General features: G+C 40.4%; 1 protein-coding gene across 2 annotated transcripts in view; it reads left to right on the forward strand.

Moving 5' to 3' along the window:
* Window positions 1-25,679, forward strand: part of SRPX (sushi repeat containing protein X-linked) — a 103,664-nt gene that overhangs the window by 72,846 nt on the left and 5,139 nt on the right. For both annotated transcript variants that reach the window (XM_072615170.1, XM_072615171.1), the window contains 4 exons: window positions 10,716-10,842; window positions 16,017-16,138; window positions 18,911-19,090; window positions 23,140-23,273. In XM_072615170.1, the coding sequence (XP_072471271.1) occupies window positions 10,716-10,842; window positions 16,017-16,138; window positions 18,911-19,090; window positions 23,140-23,273 (563 nt within the window). The remainder of the gene's footprint in view (window positions 1-10,715; window positions 10,843-16,016; window positions 16,139-18,910; window positions 19,091-23,139; window positions 23,274-25,679) is intronic.

Genomic DNA, 25,679 nt, shown 5'->3' on the forward strand with positions numbered 1-25,679 from the left:
CTTATCGAAAAGGCCTCTTACGTTTCTCCAGCATTTATAAAGTTGGCTGTCATATTTAAATAAATACTACCTTCCATATTAAGGGAAGGTTCATTTATTCCTAGTGTTTTTAACAGAAGTGGGTGCTGGATTTTGTCAAAAGTTTTTTCAACATGTATTGATATAATTATGTTTTAAAATTGTTTTCATCATTAATAAGGTCTATTCTATATTAATAGATTTTCCTTATATTGAATGAACTCTACATTCCTAGTGTCAGCTTGGTCATAATGTATCATTTTTTTAGTATATTATTGTGACTTTTTTTGTTAATACTTGGTATTTTTTGTATCACTGTTCATTAGGGATATAGGTTTATATTTTGTTTCTCTGCTATTGTCTTTACAGAGACAGTTACCTCCTCTGTAAAATGAACTGGAGAAGAAAGTGGCAAACCACTCCAGTATATTTGCCAAGAAAAAACTCAAATAGGGTCATGAAGAGACAGACAACTGACCAACGACAGAGGAAAGGTTAGAGGTAGAATTTTGATCAAGGTCTTCCTGACTCCAAATCTAGCTCTCTGTGCACTGTACTTAGCTTATACTTCTGTAGCACATTATCAGTAGCTTTACTTCCAGGGGTAGCTAGGTAGCACAGTGCATGGAGCAGTGGACCTAGAGTCATGAAGACCTGAGTTCAAATTCAGCTTCAGACACTTAGAACACTGGCCAAATCACTTAACCTCTGTTTGCTTCTGTTTTGTCATAACACCTACCTCCCAGTCCTCTGTGGTCTCAGCCTGCGTGTCATGTTCTGCACCCCACTACCTTACTCCACATATGCTATCTGTTGCTAAGACCTGTTGAATTTACCTTTTAGCATCTCCTACATATGCCTCCATCTCTCCTCTGAGACCTCTGACACTACCATCCCCTGGTACAGGCCTTCTTCACCTCACCCCTGGACTACTAAAACAGCCTGCCCATTGTTTTTCTACCTCAAGCCTCTCCCTACTCCAGTTCATCCCCCATTCAAGCTATCAAAGTGACCTTCCTAAAGCATAGGTCTGCATCACCTCCTAAGCTCCAGTGACTCCTTATCCCCTCCAAGATCAAATATAAAACCCTACTGGGTGTTAAAGCCCTTTATAACATGTTTCTTCTGCAACTGTCTTTCCAGGCTTCTTAGACTTTACACCCCCACCTCACATATCCAGTGCCTGACTTCCTTGGCGTTCCTCCAACAAGATACTCCCATCTCCCACATTCACTGGCTGTCCCTCATACCTGAAACGCTCTCCCTCCTCATCTCCCCTTCCCCTGGCTTCCTTCAAGTGCCAGCCAATATCCTACTTTCTGTAGGAAACTCTTCCTGATCCCCTTTAACTCACTTATCCTGCATATAGCTTGTTTGTACATGGTAGATCGCATGCTCTCTACAGGATCAGACTATCTCCTTTGGGGCAGGGACTGTCTTTTCCCTTTTCCTGAAAGTGCCTTGTACATAGTAGGTGCTTAATTAATATTTATTGATTGATTGATTGACAACTTCTCTGGGCCTTAATCACTTCATCTGTAAAATGAGGAGTTTAGATTAAAGGATTGCTGAGGCCTTCCTCAATGTGTCCTCAGGCAAGTCATTTAACTTCTCTAGGCCTCAGTTAATTCATCTCTAAAATGAGAGGGTTTGACTAGATGACCCTCTGAAGTCCCTTCAAATTCTAGATCTAGGATTCTATAGCAGGAAAGAGAAAGGCATTTATTAAGTGCCTACTGTATTCCAGGCACTGTGCTAAGCACTTAATACCTCATTTGATTCTCATAATAACCCTAGGAGGTAGGGAAATTGAGGTAGACAGCATTTAAGTGATTTGTCCAGGATGACACAACTAAAAACTATCTGAGCCTAGATTTAAATTTAGGCCTTCCTGACTCCAGGCCCACCATTCTATCCACCACAACTGCTCACGTATGGTCTTCTGATTTTTCCAGGTTTAAATCTACGATTATGTAAGGTATGGTCAGACTGACTAATGAAGAGCGGCTTCTGCTTTTGACCATGGGAGTGTCAGTTGGAGGCTTTGATCCCACGGCCTCCTGATTGGAACAACCCAAAGTTAGGGTCAGAACCTTTCTGTCATAGCTCTACCCCTGAGCTCATGGAGGTGACCTGTGTGATTACCTCCTCAATTAGTTTAGCAGAGATGGATGACAGGCCTAATTCATCACTCAGATCCATTGTTCTTTCCTTCACGGCCTCTGTCAGGTATTTAACTGAACAATGTGGACAATTTCCTTTTGTTTTGGACAGGAAAAAAGAAAAAATATTTTACTTCCCTTCTCCATGAATCATTTTTAACTGCTAGAGAGGCAGTTTAGTAGAGTGGACAAAACAGTGGATTGAGAGGTACTAGCTATGTGAGCATGAACAACCTCTCTGAGCCTCAAGCAATTCTCTGAAACTGATCTATTCAGTCATGGCTAGACTGTAAGCTTGGTAGAAGGGTTCCCACAATGGTAACATCATAGACCTTTGATGAAATCTGTTTGTTCCTGATTAAATAAAAGTCATTGATGGATACAAGTAGAATGGTTCCTTTCAAGCAACAAGCATTTATTAAGCACCTACTCTGTGCCAGGTACTGGGCTCTGGGGATACAAAGACAAAAATCTCTGTTTTCAAAGAGCTTATATTCTATTGAGAGAGAAAGAGGAAGAGAGAGAGAGAGAGAGAGAGAGAGAGAGAGAGAGAGAGAGAGAGAGAGAGAGAGAGAGAGAGGCATAATTGTATAATTTATAAAAAATAAATACACGGTAAACTTTTTTTGGAGGGGGAGGGTATGGTGGAAAGAACTAGCAACTGGAGCGAGAGGGTGGGTAACAAGAAAAGGCTTCAGGTAGAAAGTGGCATTTGACCTGAGCTTTGAGGAAGCTACAATTCCAAGGGGCAGCTAGATGGCTCAGTGGATGGAATTTTGGTCTGGGGTTCAAATATGGCCTTAGAGATTTACTAGTTGTATGACCCAGGCAAGTCACTTAGCCTCTGTCTGCCTTAATCCACTGGAGAAAGAAATGGCAAATCTCTCCAGTATCTTTGCCATGAAAACCCCATGGAGAGTATAGTCCACAGGGTCATGAAGAGTCGGACATGACTGAGCAGCAACCACAAGGATTCTAAGAGATGTCTGTCTGCTTTCATCCTTCTTTGCTGAAGAAGACCATGCCATCAGAGAAGTGATGACATGACTTGCACTTGACTTTGTTTTGAGTGAGGAAGGGCTGTGCAGGTTACCACCCTCACTTCTCCTCCAGAGCCATCTAGATATTCTTCAGGATGACTGGAGATGGCCCAGGATGCACTGGGAGACCTTGGGGCTTTTAGGCCAAGGTCTATTTGGGTACTCGCTTAGGGTGAGGTAAAACCCGTTCAGTGGATGATAGAGATGTAGGTAACAAGGGAAAACAGCCATTTTGGAGCATACAATACACGCTACAATACACAATACACAAAGGAGACCAAGGTACACAAAGTCTGGAAAGGTGGATTGGAGCCATGTTGAGAAAAGCTTTAGATACCAAACATTCTCAGGAGTAGCTCATTTGAGAAAGGTGAATGAAGTCCAGATGTTGAGGTCCAAATGGTGCCCCCTTTCCCTTTATTTTGTCTGTCATCGTGGAAATAGCTTTCAATTTCTGCTCTGTGACTTGGTAGGTGCATTCTAGTTTTCCTTCAAATCTTGAAGATCATAGAAAACTCTCTCCCCTCTTAGGCAAAAGGGAATGGAGGAGAGGGAGCTTGTGGAAGCTTTCTGCCTCACCAATTGTGGCAAAGATTTCTGCGTTCAGTCCTGGTCAGCTTTCCAGAACTCACAGAATAGAGGAGGAAAGTGCTGATTGTTCTAAAAACATAAGCAAACATGTCCTAAAACTAACCAGATGGCCTTGGAAGATTACCAAGGGAAAAGAGAGAACTTAGGAGCCATCCCTGCTTTAGAGGGGGAGGTTGATTTTTAGCTCATAGCCTTTTCAGTCTATCTGGCAAGGGTCTGGAACACAAAGTGTGCCAATTATAATTATTATTAAAATCACTTGGAGAAAGATGGAAAATGAGAAAGTAGATGGGCAGACTCTTTCCTGATTTTGATCACAGATATGTGAAGTATATCTACTCCCCATTCTGTTGTCCCCCTCTTCCTCAAGGGAATCATTTGTAATTTAATATATGGAATTAGGCTAATAGAGTTGTTTTCTTTTTGTCAGCTTCTGGACCTATTTTGGGAGATGACACATCATGGCTGTGTGTATAGCTGCAAGGTTTCCGCAAATAAAGCATGGACAATGCATGTTGCCACATTTTGGACTGCATTCTGAGGTCCAAAACGGAGAGAAGAGATCAGTTTTGTACTTTGAGGTGGTCAGCCCTGTGGTCTGGATAATTTGAAAATGCCACGAATTAAAATGAATTCCCTCATCCAAACCACACACAGACTTAGGATCACTTTTGGCAGCTTGCATAAATGCCTGGTTATTTCAGAAACCAAAACAAATAAACAGCTACAATCTTTACTGCCAGCTAAAAGTAGACCTAGACTTCAGCAGAAATTATTTCATAGTCCCCCCATCTCTCCCTCCCCTGTTCTTAATCCTTTTAAACAAAGTATGCCCTTGATTTACACAACAGTAATTAGGCAGCAAAGATTGAAAAAAGCACTTGGTTGGAAACTCTGCTTTGGATATATAGCCCAGCAATTTTGTCTCAAGCCAAAAAAAAGATTTTTTTAAAAGAAATTTTGAAGGAAATTTTAAAGCCTTAGGCAATGAAACTATGTGTGCCTTAAAAAACATATCCAGAACAAACATTTAATTGTTCTTGGGAATGCAAATATACAAACTGGCTTGGTTTCAGGGACTGCTTTGTGCCCACTGAGTCTTTCTTGAACACCAGAATAAATAATACTTTTGTGGCCTCAATACAGCTCTAGTATTAATTTAATCACCAGGCATTTATGAAGCACTTATGAGGTACATCTCTGAGATGTCAGAGAGGAAAAGAGAAAATCCCCAACAGCCTCTGCCCTCAAGGAGTTTGTATTCCCCTAGGAAAGAGGGGGATACAACATTGATGCATCAGCCATCTAGCTCAAGTTGATTTGAAGAAGACAGGAGCTAGCCAGCTAGAAGGTCGAGCAGAGCTTCCTATAGAAGGTGGTGTATACAGCGATATGGAGGATCCTTTAGCATTTCAATTGACTTAATGGTGTTGGGTTAAAAGACGATTCCTTCAGAAGTTTGCCTGGGGTCCACAGTGCTATTTGCAGAGATTCATTTGGACAAACAAAAATCATTGGAGCTGAAAGTAAAAGTCTGAGTCTGGTAGATTGTTTTCTAAAAATCCTCGAAGTCCTCATTGTGTCATGTTTGATAAATGCACATTGGAATACAAAAATCAGACAGTTGAAAAGCAGGGGAGTTTAACAAGGGAGTGGACAAGGAGTCAGGTTTGTAAATCTAGAACTGGAAAGGCCTTCAAAGCCAAACTTCTCATTTACAGATGGGGAAACTAAGGCTGAGATTAAGTGACTTATGTAGTGTCATACAACTAGTAAACATCTGAGGCAGAATTTAAACTGATGTATGCTTAATTACAAATCCAGCATACTAACTGCCAACACACTAGCTACCATGACAATTACCTGCTTTGGTTTCCATCTTGGTTCTCTCACTATTTGGGTAACCTTATTCAAATTACTTTTCCTCACTGGGCCTCAGTTTCCTCATTTGTAAAATGAAGCGGTTGAGCTAGATGATTTCTTAAAATTAAAAAAGAAATTGGTAGCAAGTATTTTTTGTTTTTCATCTGTCCTCCAACTCCCCCAGCCCTCACTGACCAGAAAAAAAAAATTCCAGATCTCTCCATGTATAGCTATATTGTCCAGCAAGACAAATTCCCACATTAGTCAAGTCCAAAAATTTATATCTCATTTTTCAGTTTATCACTTCTCTGTTAAGGAGTTGTTGGCATGTTTCCATCTTCCTTATTTTAGAATTCTTGTTTATCATTGTATTTTTTTGAACTTTCCTTCAAAATCGTTTTTCTCTATAATGTAATCATTCAATAAATTGTTCTCCTAGTTCTGCTACCTTCAGTCTGCATCAGTTCATAGAGGCCTTCCCAGTATACTCTGAAATTGTCCATTTCACCATTTTATATGGTGCAGTCATACTCCATTACCTTCATATACTGCAATTTGTTTAGGTATTACACAGAGACCCCTTTAATTTGCATTTTTGTCTACTATAAGGGAACTGCTATAAATATGTTTATACAGATATGTACACTATTTTGTATATAACTCCTTTTCCTTTCCCTTTGATTTCTTTGGGGCACTGGCCTCGTAACAGTCAAGGGAATGCACAATTTGGTAACTTTCTGAACATATGAACTAGATGTCCTTTCCAGATCTATCAGTCCAGGATTATATAGCCTCTGTCTTCTTAATTCACTTTGGAAATGAAAACCTTGTCATTGGTACTGTACCACTGCTTAATTCATATTAATTGTTAGTGGATCATGTAGAGCCCATGTTTTAAAGACTTTCTACAATGTGAATTTCGAGCTAATGAGGTTCTAATTGTATATCTGCATAGTCGAGGATGCTGGCTTTTATGCTTGGAGTTCTCCTGGGTTTTCTTATGTGTCATTTTTGGAAAGCCTTGCAACTTTGGGTAACAGAGAGCCTACAGCAAATGAAGCTGCCAGAGGCTTTCTAAAGATTCCAAGTGCCTGGGAAAGCCAACAACACCCAAGCAACTTTTCATCTCAGTTCACTTCTCCTCCCCCTGCCATATGGTCTTCTTGGGAAGCCTCCATACTCACTCTATGTCATGAGATTGCCTCCTATTCTTGAAATTAGTCCCCCCACAATCAGGCTTACACCATGTAAAATTGCATGTGGTGGCAGTGTTAACATCTGGGGACTATCCATGAGAAACTTCATGAAAGAAGGGAAAGAGAAGGAATTTGAAGGAGGCAGGGGAGGGAGCATGATTGCATTGGGGAATCTAGAAGAAGATGGCATGGAAGAAGGAAGAGATGAGAGAAAGGATAAAAGTAATAGCTGAACAGCCATCTTGGTTGAGCTAAGAGCAGAGTTGCTGCCGGGAAAAAGAATCTTAGGGGCACCAGAGAAATGGCATCCTTCTCCATTTTGGAGCTGGGTGATGAAAAACAGTAACAACCACAAACCCAACCCCAAACCCACATTTATACAGTGCTTTTAAGTTTGCAAAGGGATTTCTTCATAACAGCCCCGTGAAGGAGGAAGGCTAGTCTTTCTTATTGTAATTTTATTGATGAGGAAACAGAGATTAAATGACTAGTCTGAGATTACACAGCTAGCGTCTGACCAAGATTTAAACTCAGGTTTTTCTTAAGTCAAGCCTCTCTATATCTTTCCATCTGCTAATCTTGCTTCTTCCCTCTGCAGCCAAGCAAAAACGCTGTCATCTCACTTATTGAGTGACATAATATTTGTAAAGTACTTATCACAATGCCTGACACATAGTAGGCACTTGATAAATACTTGTTCCCTTCCCTTTTTCCTTCCCTCTTCCCTTTGACTTGGCAGTTTTTCAGATCTTCGAAGAAAACTACTATGTCTCCACTATATCTTTGTTATATCCAGTTCCTTCAATAGATCTTCATAGAATGTGGTGTCAAGGTCTTCTTACCATCCTGTTGACTCTATTTTTGAAGTTCTCCAGTTCATTAATATCTCTCCTAGAATGTGCTATTGAGAATTGAACATGGTACTCAAGATGGGATCTGGCTTTGACAGAGACATGAATAGTCCTGGGCACTCTGCCTCTCAGAATGGAGCTTTTATGGCTGCCCCTTCATACAACAGACCCAAATTGACTATGTGGTCCATGAAAACCTCTAAATCTTTTTCACATGAAATGTTCCCTAACCACAGTTTTCTGTATCTCATACTTATGTAGTTGCTTTCTTGAACCTAAATGTAAGACTTTGCTTTAATCTCACTAAATTGTTAAATGTTATTATTTGATTTTATGTATAGTTCTAGTCTGCTCAGACTTTATTAGACCCTAACTACATGTCAGTTAGCACTTTCAGCTTGGAGTTCATTTCTAATGTAACAAATGTGCCATCTGTGTTGGCATCCAAGGGGGTATTAGAATCTTCGAGCTTCAATGTGTTCAAATTATCTGGCCCAGTGGCATCACTGACTCAAGCTTGAAGGATGTCTGTTTCCATAGTAACAACACTTCACTCCATTGATGGAAATTTGTGGTAATTTACATAACTAATGGTCGCCACTGGTGTTCAATAATTGGTTTGGATTACTGGAGGATAAAATGAAAGGGAAAATCAGATGTTTCAGCTGAGAAAGAAAGCAAATACCTTGTTTTGGTATTTGGTGCTTTGGCTTCCTTCATTCATTCCTTTTTTCCTTCCTTCCCTCTCTCCTTCTTCCTTCTTTTTCTCTTTCTTCCCCTCTTCCTTCCTTTCCTTCCTCCCTCCCTTCTTTCCTTTCTTCTTTCTTTCCTTCCTTCTTCTCTCCTTCTCTCCTTTTCCTGTACTATAGAAAGGAGATAATAATAGCAACTATCTCCCAAGATTGTTATTAGGATTAAGTGAGATAATATTTGTAAAGCACTTCACAGATAGTAGGTGCCTAATACAATAATAACAATAACAAACTTGTTCCCTCTTCTCAGAATAACGTTTTAAATGGATAAATAAAATCCATAGAAAGACAAAGGAAACCAATTATATTGAAATATAGCTATTTATCTATCTAATATCGATCTATCCATTTATCTGTCTGTCTGTCTCTCTTTAAAGTTCATAGACCCCAGGTTAAAATTCTGTGAAGCAGAAAATCTCAAAAAATCTGTACTAGCCCTATTGTACCATACGATTTTATGAGTTCGTAGTATAAATCATTCACTGAAGTTGAATGACTTTTGCTATTCAGGCTGGATAATTTCCATGATATCTGGCTTCCAGGTTAATTTTCAGGATAGTGATGGACAGTGATATACTATATATAGTTTTTCTGCTCTCCCTTCTCTCACTTAGATCTTGAAAAACCCACTGCTGCCTAAAGCATAGATTACCAGTTAGCCAAAGACCAATTGTCCTCTGGTGACCCATGCTTGTCTATTTAAGTTACACTAGTCAAAACTGAAATGATGGGGGAAGAGCCAATATGGTAGAGTTGAGGAAGCACCTCAGTCAAACTCTCCAAATATTCCCCTCCAAACAGCTTTAAATGACACCTCAGATTGATTTCTGGAGGAGCACAAGCAACAAAAGGTCAGGGTGAGATACTTTTCTGGTCCAAGACACCTTAGGAGGTTGGAAGGGGAGGTCTGTGACCCTGGGGTGGGGGCTGGCCTAGAGTCTGCATGACTCCAAGGAGATGTTAAATAGATATTATGTTATTAATTTTATAATTATTAATTAATATATTAAACATATTTTTCAAATGCACTAGGAATTGAGATATATTTATGAAAATAAGAGCCATTCTCCAAGTGATAAATGACTAAAGGATATGAATAGGCAGTTTTCAGAAGAAGAAATCAAAGATATGAATAGTCATATGAAAAAATACTCTAAATCACTATTGATTAGATAAATGCATATCAAAACAATTCTAAGATACTACCTCACACCTATCAGATTGGTTAACATGACAGAAAGGGAAAATGATAAATGCTGGAGGGGACGTAGAAAAATAAGTACTCTAATGCCCTGTTGTTAGAGTTGTGAATTAGTCCAACTGTTCTGAAGAACAATTTTGAGCTATGCCCAAAAGACTATCAAACTATGCATAGCCTTTGCCCTAACAACATCACTATTAGGTCTATATGCCAAAGAGATCAGAAAAAAGGAAAAAGGACCTATTTGTACAAAAATATTTATAGCATCTCTTTTTTGTGGTTGCAAAGCCATGAAAATTGAGGGGATGCCAACTAATTGGAAAATGTCTTAACAAGTTGTGGTACATGATTATGATGGACTATTACTGTGCTATAAGAAATGACAAGCAGGATTATTTTGGAAAAACCTTGGAAGACATATATGAACTGATACAAAGTGAAGTGAGCAGAACCAGAAGAACATTGTACAAAATAACAGCAATATTGTAACGATGTTGAACTGTCAAAGACTTCACTACTCTGATCAAGAGAGTGATACTAGACAATTCAAAAGAATTTGTGATGAAAAATACTGTCCACCCTCAGAGAAAGAACTGATGAACTCTGAGTGCCAACTGGAGCACTTTCATTGTTTTTCTTGCCTTTTTGGCAACGTTGCTAACAGGGAAATGTGTTTTGCATCACTTTACATGTGTAATTGATAAATTGTTTGCTTTTTCAAGAGGCGGGAGAGGGAAGAAAAATTGGACCTCAAAATTACAAAAAAAAATGTTAAAAATAAATGAATAAATGGATGGATGAATAAATAAATAAATAAACAAAACTAAAGGCAGGAAAGAAAAAAAATGGATTGAGAAGGAAAAGCTAGCCCAGTGACAGGAATGAGGGAAATGTTTGAAGATGCTCAAGATTAAGAACACAATTGCTGAGTGGGTAGGACTCTCTGGATCCTTTCCCCCACCCCCCACCCCTCTGGCCCTGGGTGTTTGAAAGCCTTGTCCCTTAATGATGACCATGAGAATTTTTTGATTGCTGGAGCAGATGTGGAACCTCCTAGAATTCAGTGCCCTAGTGTGAAGGAGCGGATAGCAGAACCCAATAAGCTGACTGTCCGGGTATTCTGGGAGACTCCGGAGGGAAGGGACACTGCGGACGGCATTCTGACTGAGTAAGTGAACAGTCATTTTAGTTTACTAATCCCCTTATTCCACACATCCAGTGATGTTGCTTCTGAGTCCTGGTCAATAGGGCAAGTGCCCTGCCTGAATTTCTCTACTTGTAGTTGGTGATAGGTTTGTACTTGCACTAGCCACAGCCATGATACCTGATGTTTCTAGGACCCTTTAAATTTTACAAAGCATTTTACTTAGATGATTCCACTGAGAGAGGGAGAAAATCCCACTACTACTGTACTAGCCCATGAAGGAATTGAGGCAGAGAACAGCCTTGTGAAGCAGATCACAGTCACATAACCTCTAAGTGTAAGAGACAAGTTTTAAGCCCATCTTGCATTATGTTGCCCCCTTTAAACCAAAGTTATGACACAAAATGATGCCAAGTGGCTTGTATTGTCATATAGTAGATGGAATACTACACATGGAATCTGGAAAATCTGAGTTCTAATTCTGCTTCAGACAATTACTAGCTATGTAAGTCTGGAGATGTTTTTCTCCATATGTAAAGTATGGATAAAAATAATGCAAGGTTTATGATAATGTAATAGTATATTACCCCAATTAATGTAGTGAAGAAAGCCAGTGTAACTGGATTGAATCAGTCAAGCAATCAAAAGATGTAAACCAAGTGCGAAGAAGTCCTTAGTCGATTTTGAAAGAATGATCATAGAATCAAGACAGATGACACTACATGTGCAATGTTTTGTGGTTGGATGAAAGAATCAATACCTTTGGGTCTATGTATTAAGATAGCAGCCCAATTTCACATTATGCACTCCAGCTTGTAGGCTATACAAAAACAGTCACCTGGCTAGATTTGGCCCTTGGGCTAGAGTTTGATGACCCCTGATAGAGGAGGAAAAGGGAGGGAACTATTCCTAAAAAGCAATACTGCCACATAGGAATGGTAGTTATAGGAAGAGGACAGATGCAACGGGGAACAATATAGGGATTCACTTCTCCCCTTGCTGTCCCCAGCTTCAAAGGCAGACTAGCAGTTCAGACTTGCAACAAACTGGGCATTCTAATCTAAGGCCTCAAGCTGCTCAGGGCTCAAACTAATATAGAGTTTTGGACAAAGAGCCAATTTGGCAGTAATGGGAGATTGAAAAGTGGTGAGGCAGTCTACATTAGTGATGTTAAACTCAAATAGAAATGGGGACTACTTAACCTTACATAAAGATCCCTGTGGGGCAGCTTCTTGGCCCAGTGGACAGAGCATTGAGCCTGGAGTCAGAAAGACCCATCTTCCTGAGTTCAAATCTGGCCTCAGACACTTCTTAGTTGTGTGACTCTGGACAAGTCACTTGACCCTATTTGCCTCAGTTTCCCCATCTGCAAAATGAACTGGAGAAGAAAATGGCAAACCACTCCAGTATTGTTGCCAAGAAAACCCCAAATGGGGTCTCATGGAGGGTCAAACACAGTTGAACAACAATAAAGATCCCTGTGGGCTGCATATTGACTTAGAATGCCATATATGGTTGTTATCTCTGTCTTGTATTTTTAAAAGCTTTGTTAAATATTTCCAAGCTACATTTTAATCTAGTTCAGGCTGCATTTAGTAGTATTGTGGTTTTCATGTCCCTGAGAAGTTGGCAAATGATACCAAGACAATGGTTAGAGTCTAACCTTAATAAAGGGATTTTTTCTGTAAAACTCAGATTCAGTCAAAAGGTCACAGCTAAGGATCTAGAAGGCCACATGTGGCCTTGAGGCTAACGCTGTGGGTTAAACCATTGAAATTGGGGTGTTTTCTGTGTTTCCTAATAGCGAGAGAAGAATGAAGGGCAGGGACCCAGGAAATTTAATTCTAACTGTGCCATAGCAAGTCTGTGGCTAGGAAGGGAGGGCCAGTGCCCTACCTCTACATAGCGACACCACTGAAGCCTGGGGCTGTCCCAACCACATCAGTGGCAGACTGACACATAGTCCCTGACCTCACGTTTTGTCTTCTGCCTCCCTGATGCTCTTGAAAGAAGACACATTTTTCCTTTTGTCATTTTGTTTCCTATTTCTTTGCCACTGGCCACTTGCCTTGCTTAAATTCTTAAAGAAAAGAAACGAAGCAGGTGGGTTTAAGAATGAGTAGCACCTGAAAAATGAAATGAAGTATTGTAAGGACAGCATTTAACAATGAGCTAGACTTGGCTGGGTCACTAAAGGGTTGTATTTTCTTAAAGGTTCAGCAGCTGCATCTGCCTTGGCATTTTCATCGGTAATCTGAATGCTCTGGTTATAATGGTGACATTTTAAAGGGCATTTTAGTGACCTCCCTTTCCGTTCTATTGCAATTGCTTTTGCTTTGTTCTGCACTCTGCAATACAGAACTTAGAAAAGATGCTTTAAGCAGGGTGGAAATGAGAGGAACTAGACCATTACTAAATGGAGAGATAAATGGAGATTTTACTTTGAGATCCTTGTTGTTCAGTCATTTCAGTCATGTCTGACACTTTGCGGACCCCATTTGGGGTTTTCTTGGCAGATATGCTGGTGTGGTTTGTCATTTCCATCTCCAGTTTATTTTGCAGAAGAGAAAATTGAGGCAAACAGGATTAAGTGACTTACCAGGTCATGTTTGAGACTGGTTTTGATCTCAAAGTCTTGTTGACACCAGATCTAGTGCTCTATCCACTGTGCCAAATAGCTGCCCTTTTCAACAGTACTTCTGGTTATTCACATAGGTGTTAATTTGGAGTCCCATTTCTATAGATCTGTACTCAAATTAACTATGATATCGTGAGCTATTGACAGTTAAAGTATTGCCCCTCCCAGAGGTATTTTAATTAGAGTCTCTTGGGTCTAGCAGTAGACAATGTTATCCAGAGACCAGCCTAGCTTAGTTTAGGGAGACTCATCAGCAGTTTATAATAGCTAATATTCATATAGCACTTTTTGAAAAGCATTTTACAAATATAAGAACACCTAGCATTTTGTAGTGCTTTAAAGTTTGCAAAGCATGTCACAAATATCATCTCCAACAATTCTGAGAGGGAGATGGTATTATTATCCTCATTTTATAGGAGAGGAAACAGAGTTAGGAGATGTTAAGTCCAGAGTCCCTGCCCAGGGTCACATAGTGAGTAAATGGCTGAGTGCAGATCTGAACTTGATTCTAAGGCCAGCGCTCTACCTACTGTGCCTCTCTCTTACTTATAATCTCATGTGTCCCATATCTGTGGGGAGCAGGGGAATCAGCTGTTCACAGAAAATGAAAATAAATACATAAAAGCCAACAAAACAAACAACCCTTTGATCAGCTGGTTAACTCAGCTGTCTAGGCTATCAGTCAATCCATAAGCAGTATGTGCCAAGTATATGCAAAGCACAGGGAATACAAATACAAACAGACAGTCTGTGTCTTCAAGGAACTTATAGTCTAATGGGGAAGAGAGCACATAAGAGTGAGTTGGAGAGGAAGGTACCTGCCTAGGAGCCATAGAAATGAAAGAAAGAAAGATAGGAAGGAAGGAAAAAAGGAAGAAAGGAAGGAAGAAGGAAGAAAGGATGGAAGGAAGGAAAGTCCTGCAGTGATGAGTTGGTAGTTTATCCTGAAAAGGAGCAATAATTATGTGTTGACCAATGGGGAATGTGCTTCCGAGGGTGCTGTGCTAAATTTCAGGCTCCAACAATCTAACAGTCTGTTTATTTAAATCCTTTTCTGCTTTTCTTGTTCTGAAACTCCATCTTATCAATCTCCTCACAGCTTTGAGTAAAAAAAAAAGGTCCTGTGAAAAGCATGAACCTAGAGATATATGTCACAGAGCATGGTGGGGGTCAGTGCCAAGTGCCTGATTTTTCAACCATATGTTCCATCCAATAGACTGTAGATCTTCTCTGAGAACAGGTGAGGGAATTGTCTTTAACACTTTTTACTTTGACTTAGCTCAGACCAAGAGATGTATTAGGGCACTCGTTATTGGTAGCCACCCAGAATGCTCTGAAGCAAGACTCTCAAAGCTGATAGGCAGAATTCTTTAATAACACTTTCCAAGAATTCATATAAAATGTGGTCTCTTTTCACCCCTTGATTTACATAATTGTACAAAATTCCTTGCATATTTATCACACATTTTTTATTGTGATTTAGGAAGATTTAAACATTATATTAACTCCTCAGTACTCCTTGGCTACTGTAACATGCAAAGTAGAATTAACATTCCTAGACCATTTCTAGTCTTTCAGTGATATCTTGCTGCATAGTGCCACCAACAGAAACTCCAAAAAAGTTAGTTCCTTTGTATGTTGGAAAGAAAATGGAAATTATGGATGAAAAGGTTTTGTCATAGAGGACTGACTTCATAAAATTTTGATGTAAGACGCTTTTGTCTTTGATACCTTCCCAATTTTCAGTTCTCCTAATTCCTGGTTCTCCCTGTCCTGTGCTTCATGGAGCACAAAATATTCTCATGCCAACCTGTAGCTGCCTAGAGCACCCTTCTACAGAGTCCCTCCAATCCCCAGGTCTTCCCTCCAGAAAGTGGTCTATGCCCCAATGCTCAGGAATTATCCATCTCTCCATCCTTCCTTCTTTACCTCCCTCGGTGAAACACAATTATTGGTACTACATTTAGGTAGTCAGAGAAAAATACTTTCCTTATTAAAGTGAAAAATAAAATCCTAGCCTAGGAGGCTTTCCTGGACTTGATCCTGTAACAATGTAAATGAAACCAGCATTAAGACCATCCACATTCTGGCCCTACCTTGCCTTTTATAGTTATCTTTGCCTCCTCTTCTTATAGGAAATTTCCAATCCAGCCAAACTTCCTTCCATTCTCTAAATGAGAAATGGACTATGCTATGTTCAAGCTTTTGCTCCTGAAGAATCCTGATCTAGAATTCTTCAGTTATTTCAATTTGATCTTTTAGGTCCTACCTCTTCTATGAAGATTCACTCCCCTGACAGTTTCAACCCAAAGTAATCTGTTAGCTCCTGTCCCACATCTTTACTGACTGTTTCTTTCATTTGCCATTTTGCTTGCACTGTCCTGTATTGGTGGCTGTGATTTTGTCTACCCAATCTACCTTCCCAGGTTGATTGTAACTCCACAGAGAGCAAGGATGTAACTTCAGCTTCTCCATTCCCTAGCACAGTGGTCTGAATGCAGTAGACATCTGATAAATGTTTGAAAATAATCCCTTTGGGGATGTCTCCTCTTTCTTTCAGTGTTATTTTGAAAGGCCTGCCTCCAGGGTCAGATTTCCCAGAAGGACACCATAAGATCCAGTATACTGTCTATGACAGAGCTGAAAACAAAGGAACTTGTAAATTCCATGTTAAAGTCAGAGGTAAGAATGACAGCTCATGCTTTTTGTTTCTTCCTCTTTTCCTCTCTGTCCTCAGGAACTATTCAATGTCTCTGGAGTGGGGGCAGTGGCGGAGGGCAGAATTGTCTTTGTGGTTGTCTCACTTTTATTGAGTTCAGAAGCATGGAAGCCAGGATGGGTCAGGCAGCTGGATACTTGGCACATAAGTGCTGGGCTTCAAGGGATAGCAGTGTCTTGGCTGCTAGGTTGTCATTGTGCAATGGCTAGAACATTGGACTTAATAAGTTAGGAAGATCTGAATTCAAATCCTATCTCAGATAACTATGTAATATAGCAGTTTCATGCTAAATCATCTTTTTTATTTTCCTATATTATGGAAATGCTTGTTTTATTCCATAAATTAAATTAAAAATACAATTTAGTAATAAAAAATAATAGCTATGTAATTCTGGATGTCACGTGTCCTTTGTTTGCCTCAGTTTCCTAACCTGTAAAAGTGGGGTTAATAATAGCACCTACCTCTCAGAGTTACTGTGATTATCAAATGATTATCAAATGAGAATGTCTGTTAAGTGCTTCGCAAATTTTAAAACTATATAATGCTAGCTTGCTATTAGGAGAAAGCACAACTGGACTTTGCATTGGAAACATCAGGAACTTTAGCTCTGCCATTTATAAGCTGTGTTATTTTGGGCTGATCCCTTTATTTTTCTGGGTGAGAAAGCTGCTCGGCAAATGATGGGGCATTATATAAATGAGAGCTGCTATTATGTGGAACACATGCTAGCATTTACTGTTCCTTTGGAGAAGCTGGCAAAGGATTCTTGTGTTTTCATAAAGGAATATGAATGAGATAAGGTTAAGGGCAGAGCCAGGCCAGAAGCTTGTTAGCCACACTCAGTAAGAGCTGGACCATAGCAAAGGCAGGCTGACTGTGTTCAGAGAGAACTGAAATGACTAGGAATGGTTCTGATGGAACATCTGTCAACCTTTCCTTACTAAGCATTATCAATCAAAGACTATAGTTGCCAAGAATGCTATGGGCAACCTTGCCCCAAAACCTGAGTTTAGGAAGGGAACTCAACCAGCAGAAAGTCTAGAAGGACCAAATCTCAAAGCTACAGCCCTGATATGCGGTATTGTGCAGTGGGATGATCACAAAACATGGAGTTCCCAAGATCTAAGTCTACTCTTTACAAGCTCTGTGACTTTGGGCAAATAACCTTTCTGAAAAGATTTCCTTATTCTATAAAATCGAAATAAAAAGACTTGTGACACCTACCTTGCAGGAAGGCAGTGCAGATTAAATAAGACAGAGTTGACTTCAGCCATACAGTCTTATATTCTGTAGAATCTGAAGCAAGTTAGAGCAGAGATAACTAGTTCCACCCACTCATTTGACAGAAAGACTGTGGTCCAAAGAAATGATCTGAGTTGCCCAAGGGAATACAGGTAGTAGACAGTAAAACTAGGATTCTTAAATTCAGCGGCTTTGCTGGTTCTCCCACCCCCTGCCAAATAAATGTTAACTGCTATCATTATGAGCTCCTGTTTGAAGGGTTAGACCTAAAACATACATTATGAGGTAAGTTAAGTTTCTCTTCTCTATTTTCTCCCCTCCCCCATCATCCTTTATTGCCTGTCTCCCCTTTTCTTTGTTCTCCCTTTCTCTTAGATTCCTCAGGTCCCCCATCATGGTGCCTCATTGAGATCTAGGTTTTGTTGCCTTTAGTAGCCTCGGGCTTTTACTCACCTCCAGCCATAGGAGAAAGTTCCTTATAACTAGAAGTTAGGGGACAGGGGAAGAGATTGTCTAGGGATGGGAAAAACGTGATAGGATTTGATGGTAGACTTCTCAGGAGAAATGAAAAGACTTTTTTTCCCCACATTCAGTCTGGACAGAAACAAGATAGCGCCCAGACAGTTTAGGGGTAAGTGGTAAGCGCAGTTGTAGTGCTCGTAAGGAGGATAAGCTCAGGGACAATTGATCCATGGAGTAGTGGTCAGGCATATCAGTACGGTATATCCGAAAAGCTATAGAAGCTACCACATTAATGCACATAAAATCTACTCCTGAATGTCCTGAACTGAAGGGCACATTTACATGTTTATTGAAGCATGCAGGTACGAGGGCAGGGTTTGGAAAGAGAAACACTATGAACCAGATTGAAAACACTCAAGAAAAGAGGGAGAAAGGTGCAGGCGCTTGTAGATAAAGGCAGTCAGGATATGGGTAGGGCTAATATGAAGACAAATGAAGTGAACCTCAAATGAGGAGGGGGTCCTAAGAGAATATGCATGAATACGGCAATAGGAGGGATGTTCGGAAGGTGGTACTAAGGAGCAAAGAGTAAGTCACCTCCTCCTCTTCCAGGACCAGTGCTTTGGGAGAAATGAGAGCAAGTGCATCCATTCTAGGAGAGGTTGTCAAGGCTGCAGTGTTTTCTAAGAGGAGCCAGGTTTCCAAGAGTAAAGATGGCAAGAAGAGGTCTGTCAGTGGAAAATTTGTGAACAATAGAATGGGGTTTCCAAAACTTACAGTGGAAAGAAAGGGCTAAAGGTTGGACTGGGGAGCACAGGAAAAGAGTTTACACTGAGGGGGCCAGTGACTCTCAACTCAAGCAATACAGAGAGAAGACAATTTGCTAGCCATAGGACATTGGATTTTCTTACCCCTCTCCCCCTTCTTCCTTTTCTTTTCTTGGAGGTGGCCACAGGTACCAGAATTCCTGCCTGTGGCTCTAGCTATTATTTTGGAGAAGGCTTTATTTTCTGAATGCCCTCTCTTTGCAGTCCAGCGTTGCAATAAGCTTCATGCCCCAGAGAACGGCTACATCAAATGCTCCAGTGATGGCAATAATTACGGAGCAACCTGTGAGTTTTCCTGCATTGGAGGCTACGAGCTACAAGGTAGCCCCGCCAGAGTGTGTCAGTCCAACTTGGCATGGTCAGGCACAGACCCGACTTGCAAAGGTAAGTGAGAAGCTGGTTCCTGGACTGACTTTGGAGAACCTGATGATGTCATATGTTTAGGATGAAAGGGATGGGATACAGGGGAGTGTAATGGAGCTTCTGTTCTATTTCGGAGGCTTTGAATGTGGTTCTACTTCATTTGAGCTTCCTCAGTGTGAGGCTCTTTCCTGCCTTGTTCCTTACTCTTAGCACCTTCTTTCCTCTGTGCCTGAATGAGGACTAGCGCTTCACAAGATTTTGAAGCAGGGAATGTTCATCTTCATTGCTCCCAGTGGAGTGAAAGAGCTGTGGGTTAGGAAATAGAAGACCAGACTTCAGCTATAAAATGGGAATGATAATAGTACCTTCCCCACAGGATTGTTGCAGGGATCAAATAAGATGTTCGTAAAGTATTTAACATAGTGCCTGGCTTCCTTCCTTCCTTTCTTCCTTCTTTCCTTCCCTCCTTCCTTCCTTCCCTCCTTCCTTCTTTCCTTCCTTCTTCCTCTCCTTCTTTCTCACTTCTCTCCTCCCCCACACACCCAATTTCTCTTTCCTTCTCTCCCATGCTACTAGGCATAGTTGATTTCCATATTTCTGATACTTTTTATTTCCTCTTTCCTTTCAAGGTCCTATAAAATAGATTTTGTGTATAAGACAACAGGAAACTCTAAGGATTCCACTTTATTTCTCTGTACTTGATTTAAATAGAATGTTTGAGCTCCCAAAGACTTTTGTGATCAGAGTCCAGCTTTCTTATTTCATAGATGATGGAGCCGAGGCCCAAATAAAGGGATATAATTAGTCCAAACTCATACAGAAAGTTAGTGGAAGAACTTAGAGAAGGTCCGTTAGAGAGTTGCCTTCTTTTTTAGCATTCTGTCACAAATAGGAGCTGATGCCTTGCTGCACTTAGGGTCGGGAGACCATGAGGTTATTTTGCTTCTCTGGTCCTTAGTTTCTTCATCTGTGAAATAAGGGTTGAACTAGATCACTTCTAAGATCCCTTCTGGCTTTCAATCAATGATCTTATGATCTCCAATAGAAGACTGACTTCCCTTGTGTTAATTTGGTCCCTCAGTTAGATACAAGGTGACCCATAACATTTCAGTTTCCAGTTTGACTACTGATGGGTCAGTCAGTCAGTCAATAAGTATTAAGCACCTCCTATATGCCAGTGTATCAGCAAGGACCTTGGCATAGACAGGAAGATCTGCCCTACAGGTTCTTAGATCTGCTTTTCTAAAAGGAAAATAACTTTTAAGGGGTCAATAATCACTTTAATCAAACACAAATACCAACAGAGAAAATACAAGCAGAGAAATAAAGACCAGCACATAGGGCTTCCAACTGTCTGACCACAAGCATTACATACATCACAGATCAACAGACAGATACAACTGTGTAACCATTACATACATACATAGTTACCAGAGAGAGAAGCATCACAATCTAGGTTTTCAAAGCTGGGAGGGCTCCTTAGTGGCTACCCAGAGACTTGTCTGGCCAAACACTTCCAATGAGTAAGCTCCAAAGGAAAATCTCACCTCAGAGTATTTATACATTTTTCAAAACTTGAGGGCATGACCCTCTAAACCAGTATACAGCCAGGCACTATGCTAAGTGCTGGGGAGGCAAAAACAGATTCTGCTGTCAAAGAGCTCAGTCTAATGAAGGAGTCAACATGACCAACTATATGCACACAAACTGTATACAATATAATTTAGAAATAATCAACAAAGAGAAGGCACTAGAATTAAGAGGAATAGTGAAAGGTTCCCTGTGGGAGGTGGGATTTTATTTGGCACAGGAGGCAGAGATGATAAGAGAGAGCATTCCAGGAATGGAGGACAGCTAGAGGAAATGCCAGGAGTTGGGAGATGGAGAGTCTTGTTTGAGGAATAACAAGGAAGTTGATGTCACTAGATTATAGAGTATGTGAAGAGATTTAAAAGGTAAGAAGAGGAGAAAGATGAAGGGAAAGTCAGGTTATGAAGGACTTTGAACACCAAGTTGAGGAATTTATTGGGAGGGAGAAGGAATAAGAGAGCTGGGTCTGTGACAGGCTTAGACCTGTGCTAAAGGAAGATGATTTTGACAGCTGAATGGAGAATGAACTGGAAAGACAAATTTACTGCAATGAGTGCAGGCACTGGGATCATGGCAGGCTCTGTCTCTATATTTGCTTCTGTCTGTCTGTCTCTGTCTCTCCTCTGTGTCTCTGCCTCTTTTTCTGTCTTGATCTAACACACACACACACACACACACACACACACACACACACACACACACACACACACACACCTGAATATTCTTTCCTTAATTTTGGTCTCCAGATAACTTGCCATTTGTGAAAGAATTCATGTTCCTCTTTTGGTCACCTTGGAGGTCTTAGATTTGTATAAATGTAGGTTAAATGTTAATACACTTGTGAGAAAGTGAAGGAGATTTGGCTATCTGTTATGTACATTTTTCCAGCTATCATATTTGAACCTGTTACAATATTGGTTATAGTAATATCTTTGGAAAGAATGGATTCAGTCTATTAAGTATGATGTTGAGCTTTTCCCTGGTTTCCTTGGAAAAATCTCTGCATATTACATAATTTAACAGGTCCAAGCTTTGATTAAATAAATGTAACTTACAAAAAACAGTGATCAGGTGCTTTTATTTCCTTAAATTCAGAATTTTGAGCAGTAACTGAGTAAGATATCACTCTATGCCTGAATTCTGAGTAACATCATAGCATCAGCCCTAGAACAAGGATTAACTTTGAAGTAATATACTTCAACCAATGATGTTTTGATTTTTAAAAAGTGTTGAAGAAGTAACTGAATCATTCTGACTTGTTTGTGGAAATGGAGGCATTTCTGAGGGCAATTTGGGACCAAACTATCACAATCAGAAATTTCAGGAGGGTTATCTTTAAGGAGCTCAGACTTAGCGATCGATGCAGATTGTGTAAGGAAATGGTAGAAACTGCGCAACACATCACTAAAGCACCTACTGAATACCTATTAACATGTAACCTGGTGGGTAGAATTATACATCAGAAACTCTTGTGGATTGACAGATCCCCATAACACAAATACAGAAATAAAAATATGCTTGTGAACTTCACCATTAAAATGCGTTGAAACTGGACCATTATTACCAGTCAAACTATAGTCCCCAATAATCTGGAAATAACATTGATCCATAAAAACTTCAGAACACCATTTTAACATTTTAAACAGATATAATTATACCAAATATTCATTATCTGCAAGCTAGGTAAACAAAAATCTTTCAAAATATAGACCCCTCGCAGAAGAAATCAGTCATAGAGGAGCAGGAGGTGGCACAAACCCTCCCTATCATCCTGTGGGCTACTGGAGCTGTGCAGAGAAGGTATTCAGTAAGACGATACAAGATGAGTTTATATTCTAATATTTTTATTCAGCATCAACAACAGTAACATCCAGTCTGTTTGTTCATTTTTATCCACCTGTGCAACAATATGCTGAACTTGAAATATGAAAGAATAAATAGGGTAGAGTGACTTGTCAAAGAAAGCATTTTGTTATTCTTAAAACATTTGTATAAAAGTCAGTTGTTATTCTGTGCACCTCTATTCTTGTATCTTTTTACCCAGAAGCACTTTGGTGCCATGAAGGATTTGGAGTCAGGGGACATCCTGCCTCTGTCACAATCTTTGAATCCTTGGGCAAGGAGACTTGACCGATCTGGGTCTCAGTTTCCTCATCTTGGAATAAATGGCTCCCTTCAACTCTAACACAAAGGAAGCCTTCTGAGTGACATTCCTTGTTGATCTGAACTTTCCCCTCCATTTCCTGCTCTTTTCATCCTTAACTAACCCCGTCCCCTCCCCAGCACTTTCATGCTGATTTTCGGCTGTCAATCCATGATAAGCTCCTACAGCATGTTTGTATCCCCAGTACTAGCATGGCACTGACACATAGAAGACTCTTCATACGTATTGATTGATTGATTTCTTGTAATTATTGAGTGCTCTGAGCAGAAACAGAGCATCTCTGGCCCAAGCACTCATCAACCTTTTCCCACTGCAGCTATGAAGATCAGTGTGGGTGTCAGGACTGCTGCTGCCCTCCTGGATCAGTTTTATGAGAAGAGAAGGCTCCTTATTGTGTCTACCCCCACTGCCCGTAACTTGCTCTACAGGGCACAGCTTTCGATGCTTCAGGTAAGACTCACTTAGGCGGAAGGAGAGAGGTGGACAGGGGAAAGCCTTTCTCTGAAATCCCCCTCCACCTCTTCCCATAAAACAAGTCAAGAATGACCTATTTCTCCTCCAGCATGACACAGCACTTTGTTCTTTGGAATCACAATTCTCCTCTGCACTTGTTACATACAAACCGTCCCCCCCATTGAATGTAAGTACCTTGAGAGTTGGACCAGTTCATTCTTGTCATCATGTCTTCAGTCCCCTAGCCCAGTTCCTGACACATAGTAGGTGCTTAATCAATTTAATAAGCACTTGTTGGATTTGAAATGTATTTAGTATTATCATTCTGTGTTTGTGTTGATTCCCCTATGAGACAGTAAGCAACATGTAAGCAGAAATTGTCTTCTCAAAACTTTTTCTCTCATCCCTTTCCTGGCATAGTATCTTTCTGGGTATTTAATGCATGTTTGCTGAATTTAAATGAATTAAGGGTAAAGTGGGTGCCAAAGAATGAAGCCAGTACATAGACTTCATCTTTTTTTCCTTCCCTTTCTGTTTTCCTCCTCCCTCCTTTCCACCTTTCCTCACTCCCTTCTTCCTTCAATCTCTTCTTTCTCCATTCTTTCCTTCCTTCCCTCCCTCCTTCCTTCTTTCCTTCAATTTCTCCATTTGTTAAGTGCCCCCTAGCAAATAATTGTGCTAGAGGATGAAAAAATTACTCTAGAACTTTAAATATCTATGATTTCTTGAGTGTGGGTACTATTTGTGCCAACAAAGATCAAAATGTTTCTAATACAAGACTTGCTGTGACCAAAGAAAAAAGTGCTCACCTTGTGACCAACCTGGTGATGACCTTTTCTTAAATTAGTTTGAACTGGTTCTCAGATGACAACCACACATTCCATCAGTGGCTCATCCCTAAAACTTTTATAGCTTGTGTTCTGCTGGCTTAGCTTTCAGAATCCTCCAATGTTAGCTTCATGCCACAATGAGGCATCAGAACAGGATTTTAGTGGCAAATAGGAGAGATTAAAAGATAAACATGATATATTCCCTGCCTACAAGGAATTAGCAGTTTAGTGCAACTGTTGACACAGGCATAAATAGAATACAAAGCCGAATGTGTGTATGCCTATTTTTTTTGGATGAATCATGCACCCCTATAAAATGTGGAGACTTTGGCTTGTTAGGCTCTAAGAGATACCACATCCTGAATATTTTGAAAATATAAGAACTTGTAGCTCTTATTTGGATCTGTTGATGTATAGTGAGGATAGCCAATGTGACAAAAGGTAGAAGCCAGAATTTGCCTTTGTTATTGACAAGGGGCTACAATCAACGTGTATTGTTCTGGGCAAGACCAACTGGTGATGCGTCACTTAGTGTAATCATTAGCAGTCTTTCAAAGACATAATAGTACGCTTCCTCTCAGTGAGGGTATAATTTAGAGTGACATTTTTTTCACCCTTGATGCAGAAATGAAACACAAACCTCCAAAGAGCTGCCTCACACTTATAAAATTCATTTTGCTTCTTTCCTAGAAGCTCAACTCATTGGGGAAGTGCAAAGCAGGAGCCTTGGGAGCAGATCTAGTGGTTATGAGACCAATAGGATTGATTTGATGTTGCCTTGAAAGCTTAATTTTCTTTGACAGCCAGCCTGACGTTAGTGTTCCTGTTGTATAACCCTAGAGAGGGGTCAGCATGGGATGATGGGTTGAGCACTGACTAGGGGCCAGGAGTGTTGGTTCTGCCACTAACTAGCTATGTGACCTTGGCCAAGTCATTTCAATCCTTGGATCTTCAGTTTCTTCATTAAAAAATAAGTGTGTTGGACTAGATCAGGCCTGCACAACCTGCATCCCACCAAAGGATTTCAGGTGGCAGCTGAAACATATAGAAGACCTTAAGCAGTCACAGACCTCAGGTTGTATAGGCCTGAAATAGACAATTCCTAATTTCCTTTCTCTTAGGTAGCAAGTTTGTAGAGTGGATAGAATTTTGGACCTAGAGCCTGGAGGAAGTGAGTTTAAATCCTGTTTCAAATACCCATCATTTGTATAACTCTGGGTGGCTAAGTTTCCCCTTCCCAAAACCTTAAACCTACTGTACTCTGAAGCTCAGACATCACTGGGGCCCTGCTTAAGGGATCTTCTGGACCCTCCTGGCTTCAGAGTGATTATCAATAGTAACTGTGGCTGTTTTCCTCCCAGCCTGATGTCTTTTCTTTCTTTACCTCATTAAAAGGGCCATGCCCTGGCTACTTCTTAAACAGGCCTATTCAATGACTGAGCATTATCTCACTCCAAGTGACTACCTGCATAGACCTTGGCCTAAAGGGCCCAAGGTCTCCCAGTTCTCCCTGGGTCATCTCCAATCATCCTGATGAATATCTGGCCACTGGAGTCAGATGGCTCTGGAGGAG

The sequence above is a fragment of the Notamacropus eugenii genome, chromosome 5 (genome assembly GCF_028372415.1).
Source record: "Notamacropus eugenii isolate mMacEug1 chromosome 5, mMacEug1.pri_v2, whole genome shotgun sequence".
Classification (NCBI taxonomy): Eukaryota; Metazoa; Chordata; class Mammalia; order Diprotodontia; family Macropodidae; genus Notamacropus; species Notamacropus eugenii.